This window comes from Aptenodytes patagonicus, chromosome 4 (genome assembly GCF_965638725.1).
Source record: "Aptenodytes patagonicus chromosome 4, bAptPat1.pri.cur, whole genome shotgun sequence".
Lineage (NCBI taxonomy): Eukaryota > Metazoa > Chordata > Aves > Sphenisciformes > Spheniscidae > Aptenodytes > Aptenodytes patagonicus.
In genome coordinates this window covers 47,941,572-47,953,866 of record NC_134952.1, presented here as the reverse complement: position 1 = coordinate 47,953,866, position 12,295 = coordinate 47,941,572, and the positions used below count along the sequence as shown (strand labels likewise).

At 40.8% G+C, this 12,295-nt stretch overlaps 2 protein-coding genes across 3 annotated transcripts in view; one reads left to right on the top strand and one right to left on the bottom strand.

Moving 5' to 3' along the window:
• The window catches only part of RXFP1 (relaxin family peptide receptor 1), a 57,961-nt gene extending 48,673 nt beyond the window's left edge, over positions 1-9,288 (top strand). Inside the window, exons 13-18 of the mRNA XM_076336610.1 lie at positions 469-540; positions 2,715-2,786; positions 3,841-4,070; positions 5,316-5,726; positions 6,254-6,472; positions 8,541-9,288. Of these exons, the coding sequence (XP_076192725.1) occupies positions 469-540; positions 2,715-2,786; positions 3,841-4,070; positions 5,316-5,726; positions 6,254-6,472; positions 8,541-8,842 (1,306 nt within the window). The 3' untranslated portion in view covers positions 8,843-9,288. The remainder of the gene's footprint in view (positions 1-468; positions 541-2,714; positions 2,787-3,840; positions 4,071-5,315; positions 5,727-6,253; positions 6,473-8,540) is intronic.
• Positions 9,289-10,575: 1,287 nt separating this feature from the next.
• Positions 10,576-12,182, bottom strand: C4H4orf46 (chromosome 4 C4orf46 homolog). 2 transcript variants are annotated; one of them, XR_012995181.1, is made up of 3 exons: positions 12,000-12,161; positions 11,553-11,890; positions 10,578-11,415 (listed from the first exon to the last, which is right to left on the bottom strand). XR_012995181.1 is itself a non-coding variant. In XM_076336609.1 (2 exons), the coding sequence occupies exons 1-2, from the start codon at positions 12,159-12,161 to the stop codon at positions 11,735-11,737; spliced, it is 318 nt and encodes a 105-aa protein (XP_076192724.1). In that variant the 5' UTR covers positions 12,162-12,182; the 3' UTR covers positions 10,576-11,734. The 2 variants fall into 2 exon arrangements, 1 of the variants encoding a protein (XP_076192724.1); XM_076336609.1 differs by having other exon boundaries at positions 10,576-11,890; positions 12,000-12,182.
• Between the last annotated feature and the right edge of the window lie 113 nt (positions 12,183-12,295).

Genomic DNA, 12,295 nt, shown 5'->3' with positions numbered 1-12,295 from the left:
TAATGCTAATGTCCATTTTTACATTCCACTGCCTCTGTCTCTTCTTGAACTCACACGAATGATTACGAAAAAATAGATTTTAGCAACTAGCAAAATCAATTGTAATTTATTTCTAAATGCGTGCAGTTCAGCTAGGTTATTTTACTTGAAAAAAAAGTCCAGGAATTCTAATAACTAAATATTTCTATAGACAAAACCTTTAAGCATCAGGCTGGGGGAGGCAGTTGTGTGTGCGTGTGTGTGTGTACGTGGCAATAGCATGTCTGTGAAGCATCTGACTACTCTTTCCACTGGCTTAGCAAGCCGAACAACACTAAATGAATGTCACTACTTGCAGTTGTAACTGCCAGTTGTACGAGTCCTTCCTACAGGACTGGAAAAGCAAATGGATTATGTAGTTTGACTTTATCTTTGGAACAAGCTTTAAGGAAGATGTACAAAGTTACTTATGCCTATGTTGTATTACAGGAACCTTTCTTACAACCCAATCAAGAAAATACAAATAGACCAGTTTGATTTTCTAATTAAACTCAAATCCCTGTAAGTATCAAGTTTTTATATTTTAGCTATATTTTCTTTGTGATCATGCACATCTCCTTCAGAAGGACATGATCCAGAATATGTTTTAAAAAAAATTGTCCTTGAAATAGTTTATAGTTATGTTGACGATCCTCAACATAATGAGGATCATCATCCCATGATGAGCCTGGGAAATAATTACTAGCAATACTCAAATTTTCCTTCCGGAAAATATCAATTTCATAATGGAAATTTTTCTAAAAAAAGAGATCATAAATTCAGCTTAGAGAAAGACATTGTCTTTTCTGCTATTACAGAACAAGATTAATGCAACCCTCATTTGACCTTGTACAATTTGTTCACAGAGCTTAAGGGTCATGCAATACCCAGTCAGGGCTGTCAACGCCATGGGCAGGTGCCATTAGGATATGTAAAGATGGGAATTATAAAGGAATTTGGTATATATACAAGTTTGGGGACATATTTCCATTCTTACAGAATCTACTGCTAACACCATGAAAAGAACAATATAAACCAAGTACGATTCAGCTGCCGTGTCAGAGGGAGGTGGGACTTTTACAAATCTTTTAGAAGAGTTTAGGGGGAGTTTTTGTGGGTGCACTAACACAGCAGCTCTAACCTGAATTCTGCCAGCGGAGCTCTTCCTAAAACTGTGCGATAGTGCAGTGACAGTCTTGCAAATCTGAAACTATCCTGCGGTAGATCTAAGTACATCTTCACGGGCCGCTGCACGTCTGCAATAACCAGCTTGGTAGAGCACAGCATTGGTTCTTGTCAGTCATCATTTCAAAGTGGTTGCGGAGATCCAAAAAGAGATGTTTCCTTGGATAGGAGCGTAATAGGAGTTTATGATTTGACCCCTGAGCTGTAGCCAACAGTGCAGATGCCTTTGTTGATCAGTCCTGCTTCCTCACAGTGATTTGGAATCCAGTGGCCAAATTCAACTACATTTGGTAAATGGCTAATGACCTGAAAATACTAAATGTGTACAAGTTTCATGAAAATAAGCAGCTGAGCACAGAAAATAATAATTACCTCCGTAACAGTCAGGCTATAACATATATTTTATCTATTATTTAACACCAAAGAACTCATGCAATTGACTGACCACGACCTTCCATATTTTTAAGTTGAGAAAGTTGTTAAGTCTTGAGGTAGAGCTATAGGAAACTGTATGTTTCAGCACTCAGTTTGTAGACCACCAGTTGCTTCTATCCTAGTTTAAAATAGTAAGAATAGCTGGGGAAAGCACACCCCAGGATTCATTGCAGTGCTTAAATAAAACTAAGAAGTTTCCGTATTTGGAGCTTTATTCTTGTCTCCTAGCAAAACTGCTCACCAGCCCGAAAAGCAACTAACCAGTCACTCTGGTACCTTTCTCCACTCTTGCCTAAATGTGCTCAGAATTCACGGGAATATTGTGCTCAAAGCACTGAATGGTGAATTCAAGTAAGGCTCCCCACAAGAAGAACCAAAGACCCCTGACTGATTGCAATTTAGAAGACATGCTGCACACCTAACCAGTGGATGGGTTGGACTAGAAGAATGCAGAAACTGATGTTCTAAAAGAACAACTTCCAGAGTTACACTTTACTGATCTAGCACTGCAGGGGAAATAATAGTGCTGTTTTCAATATATTAAAAAAAAAAAAAAGAAATCCCATCTATGTGTCACAAGAAAGCCAACGTTTTCCCTTACAAGCCGTGTTTGTGTCCCAGCTTCCTGCTGCTCTTGACACAATGAGGACTGAATTTCTGCAGTGGTTTGTTTGTCTAGTAAAGCGCTCCCTAGGATAAAAAACAGAAGAGATGTAAAATATTACTATTGGAACAAGTTACTATTTTTCCAGAGATGATGAAAGAACATCAGTAGAACAATACTTTGGAAGGGCAACATAATAATCAGAGATTGCACTGCTGAGAGTACTAAAAGAGCCTCCTTTGTGATTTTGGAAGAACAGCAAGTTCATTAGAATTAGCTGAAATTCATTTTATTCCACACTAGCTTTTATGCAGACTTTCTGTTCAAGTTTCAAAGGGATGACAGACTAGATGCCGTTAAAGTTCACCTCTAGTTACATATAATCATAGAAACACAATTAAATGCTCGTAAAGTTTGTTCTTTTACTACACTGAGTTTCTATTGCCTTTTATTGAGAGTATATTGTTTACAGCAGCTTGGAGGGCATTGAAATTGCAAACATCCAGAGAAGAATGTTCAGACCCCTGAGCAACCTTTCCCACATGTAAGTAACTCAAGTTGCACCAGGGGAGGTTTAGATTGGATGTTAGAAAATTTCTTCACCGAAAGGGTTGTCAAGCATTGGAACAGGCTGCCCAGGGAAGTGGTTGAGTCACCATCCCTGGAGGTATTTCAAAGACGTGTTGTTGTTGTGGTGCTTAGAGACATGGTTTAGTGGTGGACTTGGCAGTGCTAGGTTAACGGTTGGACTTGATGATCTTGAAGGTTTTTTCCAACCTGAATGATTCTATGATTCTAAGTAGATTATTCCAGTTTGCTTTCTTTGGTCTGAATTTTACAATTTACAGAATACTGAATGTCGTGGTTTGACCTCAGCTGGCAGCTGAGCACCACACAGCCGCTCGCTCACTCCCCCCCTACCCCCGGTGGAATGGGGGGAGGCAATCGGAAGAGTAAAAGTGAGAAAACTCGTGGGTTGAGATAAGAACAGTTTAATAATTGAAATAAAATAGCAATAATAATAACAATAATAATATAAGAATACACAAAGCAAGTGATGAACAGTGCAATTGCTCACCACCCGCCAACCGATGCCCAGCCAGTCCCCGAGCAGCGGCCCCCCCGGCCAGCTTTCCCCAGTTTATGTACTGAGCATGACGTCACATGGTATGGAATGTCCCTTGGGCCAGTTTGGGTCAGCTGTCCTGGCTGTGCCCCCTCCCAGCTTCTTGGGCACCTCCAGCCTTCTCAGTCAGTAGAGCATGGGAAGCTGAAAAGTCCTTGACTAGTGTAAGCATTACCTAGCAACAACTAGAACATCGGTGTGTTATCAACATTATTCTCATCCTAAATCCAAAACGCAGCACTGTACCAGCTACTAGGAAGGAAATTAACTCTATCCCAGCTGAAAGCAGGACACTGAATAATTAAAAACAAAAGTGTATGAGAAGCAGCATGTGAGCAGTTGTCAAATTTAACAGTTTTTAATTAATTATTCTTCTTTCAGAACATGTTTTCTGAGTAGTTACTAGAGAGTTTTGATATTCTGGTAACCAAACTAGAACCATCTCTTATCTGTTTTTCTTTCTCACACCCAGATATTTTAAGAAATTCCAGTACTGTGGATATGCCCCTCATGTGCGCAGCTGTAAGCCCAATACTGATGGGATTTCATCCCTTGAGAACCTTTTAGCTAGCATCATACAGAGAGTGTTTGTCTGGGTTGTATCTGCCATCACCTGTTTTGGAAATATTTTTGTTATCTGCATGAGGCCTTACATCAGATCAGAGAATAAGCTCCATGCCATCTCAATAATGTCTCTCTGCTGTGAGTACTCCATGAGTAAAAGTAAAAGAGTATTGTTTTAGTCTGCTCATAGTGTGTACAATATTTGTTATTATAATATAGTGACATACTTCCAGCACTGGATTAACCGAACTTTCATGCTGTTGTGAATGACAATACAAAATGCTGTACCTTATGCACCAGGAGGTCTCTCTGGCAGCTGATAAATTCCAGAGGTTTCATGTTTGATTTTAATGCTGCGGGTATTGTGTCAAAATTCCCACTTTCTTCAGCAAGAAGAAATACGACTCCAAACTTTTCAAAGGCCCATAAACCTAAATTTTACTATGTATTTTTGAGTAAATAGCAATTTGTGTGTGTAAACATTGTGTTCGAGACAGTTATTCTATTTTTTGCATGAGCAAAAGGTTACTTATGCAAATATAGAAAATCAATCCCTCCTAGCTCCCCAATATTAGGAATTAGGGTTTTTTTATTTTAGTCCTAAAAGGAAGACAGGTTTATGGACGAACTGTCTGGCAGTAGTCACCATAATCTCAAGTACCCTGTCTCAATACAGGAGAGTCTACAAGTATTTCACAGATGCAATTAGTTGCATTTTGAAAGGTAATTGTCAACGGCGTATAAAATGATTGCAACCTTTCTAAATACAGCATGTCAGTGATTTCGAAATTGTGTTGTTTAACCATGGGAACAGTCTAAACACCACACAAAGCTTCCAGCCAAAATACCTGAGAAGCCTTCAGCTCTATGTTGACAGCTCCTCTTCACTTACTAGTCTTAGAAGAGAATGCACATCAGTTTTGAACTAGCACAAGGTGGACAAACCAAAACGAAACTTTGAATCCAGCAGAGATGCCCTACTCAAAGCAAATGATCTTAAGCCAAATGTCAATATGAAAAGGAATAAGACCTGATAAAAAACGGGTTGCAAGAATAATTCTATAAATGAAGCCACATCTTTTTCTACTTGCAAACCAATTTTATCTGAGCTTTAAAAAATCAGGTTGGAAGCAAATATGAAACATAGACTGTCAGTCCAAATGAAAATTAAAAAAAAAAAAGGAGGAATAAACTGAATTATACTGCCTTAATTGTAATTCACAATAGCATTCCAACTATAATATTGATTTTATATCTATATATTAGCTGACTTATAAATATGTACTCGTATATATGTGTGTATGTCTGCTTTCCAATATACATATACACAGAGAATGGGAAATTCAGATGTGTAAATAATGATGTTAAGCACTGTGCCCACAGGTGCTGACTGTCTGATGGGAATATATTTATTTGTGATTGGAGCTTTTGATCTTAAATATCGCGGAGAATACAACAAGCACGCTCAGTTGTGGATGGACAGTATTCATTGTCAATTGGTGGGATCGCTGGCTATTCTATCTACAGAGGTGTCGGTCTTACTGTTGACTTACCTGACTTTGGAAAAATACATCTGCATAGTTTATCCTTTTAGGTGTTTGAAGCCCAGAAAATGCAGGACAATTTCCATTTTGGTTCTTATCTGGATAATTGGGTTTGCTGTTGCTTTTATCCCACTGAGCAATAAGGAATTTTTCAGGAACTACTATGGCACCAACGGCGTCTGTTTTCCTCTTCACTCAGAACAATCAGAAAGTTCAGCAAGTCAGATTTATTCTGTTGTCATTTTTTTAGGTAAGTTGCATTTCTTCTTGATATATGATTAGAGCTGCAAATGAACTTAATTTTCAAACAAATAAGATAGCTTGCCTGTGATGTTCACACCTCATATTTAGATGCTCCAGTAAGCACTTAAAAGACTTCTTCCAGCCTGAATATTTTACTATATTAGATAGATACTTATGTATCTTAAAATGCATGAAGGGCTGAGAAAGTAGAAAGAAATGGATGACCATTAAGTTCCTGAATGAATAGACTTTGTCAGGGAAGTAGAGCAATGGTAAGACCAGAGGAGAACTACGTAGTTTGGATCAGATGGCAGCCATTTATAAGGTGACGATGAATGAAATAAATACCTGAGCAGAGGCGAAAATTCAGTGTTTGGGTGAAGACAGGCTCAGAGCTTCTGGCTGCTTACTTCTACGGGACTAGCAGTTTAGATGAAACGTTTTTCTTTACTACCCAGCCTGCAAATAGGTGACGTGGAATTGCCATTATGCTGTCAAATTATAACTGATAACTGATTTTAACTTCTTAAACAGGTGTAAACTTGGCGGCTTTCATCATCATTGTGTTTTCCTACGGGAGTATGTTCTACAGTGTTCACCAAACAGCTATTACAGCTACTGAAATTCAGAATCATATTAAAAAAGAGATGATCCTTGCTAAACGTTTTTTCTTCATTGTATTTACCGATGCACTATGTTGGATACCCATTTTTATTCTGAAACTCCTTTCTTTACTTCAAGTAGAAATACCAGGTATGTCCTTTCTTTTGTGAGGCTGTTTCCACTGTATCTGTATGAAGAGTGTTGTTTCTACTTCAGAAGAATTGAATGTATTGAACTATATTACTATAATAAACTTCTTATGTACATATATATAGATATATAACATATAATGAACTATATAGTTTTACTACTGCATTGAACTATATTACTATAACCATCAAAGATTAGTCACCTTTGAGTCAGCCAAAAAAACCCCAAAATTCAAATCGTTCAAGCCTGTCTCCATAGAATATCTGTAAAATGTACAAAATGTATTTGAAAACCAAGGCTGAATTGCATTGGCTTTTCTCACCTTATGGCTTTTGCTGATTCTGTTGCCTAAATATGGCTCAGGACAGTACAGTGTTTCCTATCTTGATTTAAGAATATGATTCTTATCCTGAAATAACTTTCTCTTACAAACTGGTACTTCTAGTTCAAAACATTAAGTTATATAAAGCTGTGCTTACCTTCTTTATGCTATGAATATATTCCCACGTAAAAATAGTGTAACCTAAAAGATTAAAAATTGCACTTCATTTTTTTCCTTCTCTTTGCAATACCAGTACATGCCAGAAAAAAATAGCCTCGTTATGGAGGGCTTGTAAACCCTGTTAGAAAGAACAGGTGAACGTGAACAGTACCATCAGCAACAGCGGATTCAGACTCAACGTACAGATATATGTCACAATACTACCTTGGCGAGAAAACATTTTAGCTCAGAGCATTGTGTCTTATGTGCTGACCAGGAGTGTTGGGAGTTACCTTTTCAAAGTTCTGACTTGCGCTTCAAGTGTCTGAAAATTACATTGATTATGTCAAATATTTTCAGTTATTTTAAATCTTCTAAAATGCTTCTTCGTGAAGTTGTCAAACCACCTGAGAAGTTTTAAAGAAAATACTGTGAAAAGTAGAAGCAGATGTATTCTGAGTCAAGAAACCTTGAAGAAATCTTGCTGAACGGCAGGGTGGTCTTGGGTTCAGCAAATGAATGTTCTGCATTAGATAAACCAGACTAAACAGTAATTACTCATTTCATAAAATTAAAGACATCACACAGTTGTCTAAGTTTATAGAAGTTTTAAACCCCGTTTGACAGCATTTCTTTTTCTTTGAGGATATGCTATGACAGCTTTTGAACTAAGCATCTGCATGTTTCCAAAACTGTAGACAATGTTATGGGCATCAATAGGAACATATTGATATTGCAACACAGTCGTAAAGCCAGAGAGGGGGGGAAAGGGAGAGTGAATTAAGCTTTTTGTACCGCTTGGAACAGTTCTATAATTGTTTTATAAATCAAACAATGCAGTGGAGTGCACCCGCTAACATCTCTCAGCACTTTAATCCTGTCCCTTCTCCGCCCGCCCCTCAGGTAACAAGCTGACTTATCTCCCAAACGGTAAGGATGAGAAGGGGGTGCTGGAAAAACGCACACAGACCTTGATATAGGCAGGAGAACAGGAAACCTTCAGAAAGGAAGACGGTGTGAACACGGAAACTCTTACCAACAGGGCAAGCAGGAAATAAGGAGGATGTATACAATGCCCTTTGTGGGGAGAAGAATGGAGAAGAACTGGTGCGGAGGAGAAAACCAGCCTCTGAGGGGACAGAGGGACTTGGAGGATGTTGTTTCATGGGAGGACAGGCCATCAGGGACATCCTCAGGATTGGATGTCACTAGTCATGGGAAAAGGATGGGGAACAGAGATCACAGGAAGAGATAGGGAGTAAAGCAGAGACAAAAATGGGGGTCAGCCAGAACAAGAAGTGTGCCAGGGCAAATAGGGAGCTATGGTACAGAAAAGTAAGAGGGCTAAACGGAACTACTGGGAGAGTAAAAAACGTCAGGTTTTGCAGGGAGTCCTGGAAACAGAGGGAGGTAAGAGGGCAGTGCAAGCCTAATAGTGAGAAGAAAAAGAAAAGTACCTGTTGTGACATGAACTCAGCCTAGGAGCGCGTGACCGCCCCTCTCGCCAGGCAGCAAGTGCTTGCATGAATTAACGGGTACGAACACTGGAATGCATATTACAGCTTCCTTTCTTTTTCCCTCCCTAAGGTACGATAACTTCTTGGGTGGTGATTTTTATACTGCCAATAAACAGTGCTTTGAATCCTCTTCTCTACACTTTGACTACACGACCTTTCAAAGAGATGATTCATCAGGTTTGGTATAACTACAGACAAAGAAGATCCAAAAGAGGTAAAGGCAGTCAGAAAACATACGGTCCATCATTCATTTGGGTAGAGATGTGGCCAATGCACGAAATCACGCCAAAGCTAACGAAGCCTGTGCTTTGTACAGACTCCTCTGACGCTTCGGTGACTACACAGTCAACAAGACTAAATTCATACACGTAAATACATTCTGAATCTTCACGGTGACATCCGTGCTGTTCGCTTCGCATCTGTGGGCTTAACTGCTTTACAGCAATGAGGAAAAATGAGGGAGGTATGACACCTGGGCTCATGTGAACCAAAGCAGGAAGAAGCGGGAGCAGCGTGTCTGTTTGCAGGTAGAACAGACACAACCACCATTTTACCATCTCACAACAGGACCTGACGTTTTGACAACTCATCCTAGATCTGAATGAGAAGTCAGTTGTTTGGTTTTTTCCTTCCAGAAGCCAGGAGTGTGGAAAAAAAAAGAATTGTCATTTAAAACATCTCACCTTGAAAGCAGAATGTTTCAAAATCATCCATCTTGGAGAAAAAAAAGGCTATTATCATTAAACTTTTTTTTTTTAAATTCTCCATTTCAACAGCTGAATTTTTTTTAAGAGTTGATTGGTTTCCTCATTAAGAATTTTTTTTTCTCCTCAAAATATCTGACTGGCTCTATTTAGGCTGCATCACCTCTTAAAAACTTTAGGGAGCAACAGCCCTAAGAAAAACATTTAAATTACATAATTAGATCAGTTTATTACATTTGTCAAAGCCAAAGAAATGAAAATTTTATTCCTTTTAAAAATTTACCAACTATTTCACTCATGTAAAGACAATCCTGAAACTGTAATGATCGTTCTAATGAAGGCAGAAACAGAACTGGGGGGGGATGGGAGGGGAAGTTTTTTCCCTCAGTTTTTTTCTCAAGTGAGCGTCCCCCAGCTATAGCTGGTGGAAGTTTCCCCCTTCAGAAGAGCATCATTCCCTGGAAAGACAGGTCTCAATATCCCAACATCTTGATGCTGCTCTTTTCCTCACTGTTTCTTAATGGGCTACCATAAGCAGCTCCCCACAGCTTGCAGACTTCAACAAATTTCAGTCTTAAGATGGCTATCTCTGTACATGGAATAATGGGAGATGGCCAAATAGAAGACTATCGGTCCTAACAGGTGTCATGACGTCTACATTTTAATCACCTTGTGCTTCTGATTGAATGCATTACAGTTAAAATAATTTAAGGAGCACAGCCATTCAGCACTTTTTGGGGCACTATTTTACTTCCCAGTGTTACAAGGGTAAAAAAAAAAAATAAAATTATCCCAGCTGAACCCTCTAGAGGCAGTTCCTTCGCATATACTTACTGAAAAGAATTTTTTCCATTCTGAATTACTACGATTTCCCTAGTTCTTACAGCACTGTGCTCACAGTCCGGTGGCCTAGAAGCCCACAAAGGTAAAAGAAATGCTTCTTTTGCATTGATGATTTGAAGTTTTTAAAATGAAGTTAAAAGATACTTCCAATGTTTGCACTTAACTTCTTAACGGCGTAAGAAGTAGAATTAAAAAAAAGTGTGACTCGCACTTCAACTGTTTACAGAACTTCGGATTACCTTGAAATCGAAGATTGTTAAGCATCTTGTTTCCACTACTGTATGTTTTATTGAAATAAAAGATTATCTGCTGAACAAAACGATGACTTTTCCAAGTTGCTTAGCAACATTTTGGGTTGCAGCCTTAAAAACAGTTAAGTGAAATCCTGCCACGTGGATTGCCTTTAACTGGGGCAATTAGAACTCAATTTAATAGAACTTGTGTACTCTGAGGGGCAAGCCTTCTCAATGACTGTAACTGCTTTTGATGAGATATGCAAGGATATCTGTCCTTAGCATTACTTCTGTTTTTCACTTAAGTCGATTATGGATACATTCAATGTCATCTTTGTTTCTATGAGTAACACAAGAATATTCGTTATTTCAGAATTTTTTGTACATCTTTATTGTTTCGATAAGAAAACTACAGTTTGCCTTTTAAAAAGTCCTTCTACCGGTAAAAGTAAGGCTGACTAATAAATCATGGTACAACCACGTTCTCCTGCAGCCTCCCACTGCATTTCAGCATTACTTTTTTTCACATTGCTCTGGTAAAGATACAGGAGTTTCAGTACAGCTATTTACTACACATTAGCGATCTTTCAGACCAAAAGGTTCTGTTAACAATAAGGTCTAGACTAACTAAACAGTAACTGCTTAAGGCAAAGATATAAAATAGGACCAAATGCTGAAAAAGGTCTGATGTGCCTCCCGGGACATGGGATAATGCATTTCACAGATTCTTTTCTAACTGATGGAAGCTTTTACTTATAGTTCAAAATAATCCATCCTATCAGTATAAAACAATGCTGTTTGTTTGTTAAACTTCTATCATGCAGAGGTATATGGTCCATCACAAGGCACTTTATTACAACAAAAGACAGTGTAAAATTGTTTGCAGTAATCAAACATCTTGCAAAAAGTCTGCAGCTTTATAGAAATATATTGCAACGCTGCTAAAAATAGTAAGGTTTGGGATACGGGGCTTGCCATATTATCCCATCCTCAACACGAAGAAAAAGTGTGCATAGAGAAAGACTGAAGTTAGTTCGGCAAGTTTCTCTGGAGTTGGCAGGGTTTCCGCTGGTGACAGCTCTTGAAAAGAAGGGCTGACAATACGTCCTTGCAGGACACCACTTCCTCGCCAGTAATGAGCTCTGGACGTACCACACATGCGAACCTTGCATCCACCACATTAACAAGGGGGAAAAAAAAAAAGGGAGAGCATTTCATTTACGAGATCGCTTGAGCTGCAACAGAAGAGTCTAAAAATCACAACCGATTCCCTAAACAAAGCTATTTTGCTCGGTGACTTACACGCGACGTCCATACAAGTCACCAAGTATTTCTGAAAGAACCGCGGGCTCACGGGGAGCTGCTGAGGGAAAACAAAAATCCACGTGAACTCCCTAAAAACGGTGGTTTAAAAACCCCCGCACTCCAGTCCGACACAAGCGGGCAGCTCAGCGCGACCCGGCCGAGCCGCCGCGGGGGCAGGGTCAGCCGCTGGGCTTCAGGGACTCGTACCCCTCCCTCAGCAGGTCCCGCCATGTTCTGAGGAACCGGGCGTTCTCCGAGCACTTGGTGGCGAGCTCCTCCACCTGGGCCGACACGGCCGACGTCGCCTCCAGGATCTTCGCCAGCGAGAAGGCGGCCTGGAGCAACGGCAGAGAGGTTGGGGGTCGCCGACGCCCGCCCGGCCCCGCGAGGGGGCGCCCTCCGCGAGGGGACCCCCGCCCGCCCGCCCGCCGCGCCGGCACTCACGTCGCCGATCTGCATCTCCACCTCCTCCAGCAGCTCCCGCGTGCCGCCGGCCGGCAGCTCCGGCGGCCGCGACCCCTCGCTCCCGCCGCGGATCCTCCGGGGCCCCGCGCCGGGCGAGCCCTCGGGCACCGCCGCGGGCGGCAGCGGCCCCGCCTCGGCCATGTCCCGCTCCGCTCACCGACACCGCCCCGCCCCGCCCATCCCGAGCCGAGCCCCGCCCCCGGCATCCCGGCATGCACTGGCGGGGGGCGGGTGCGTCACCGCCCTCCCGCGAGGAGCGCGGGCTGGGCCCGCGG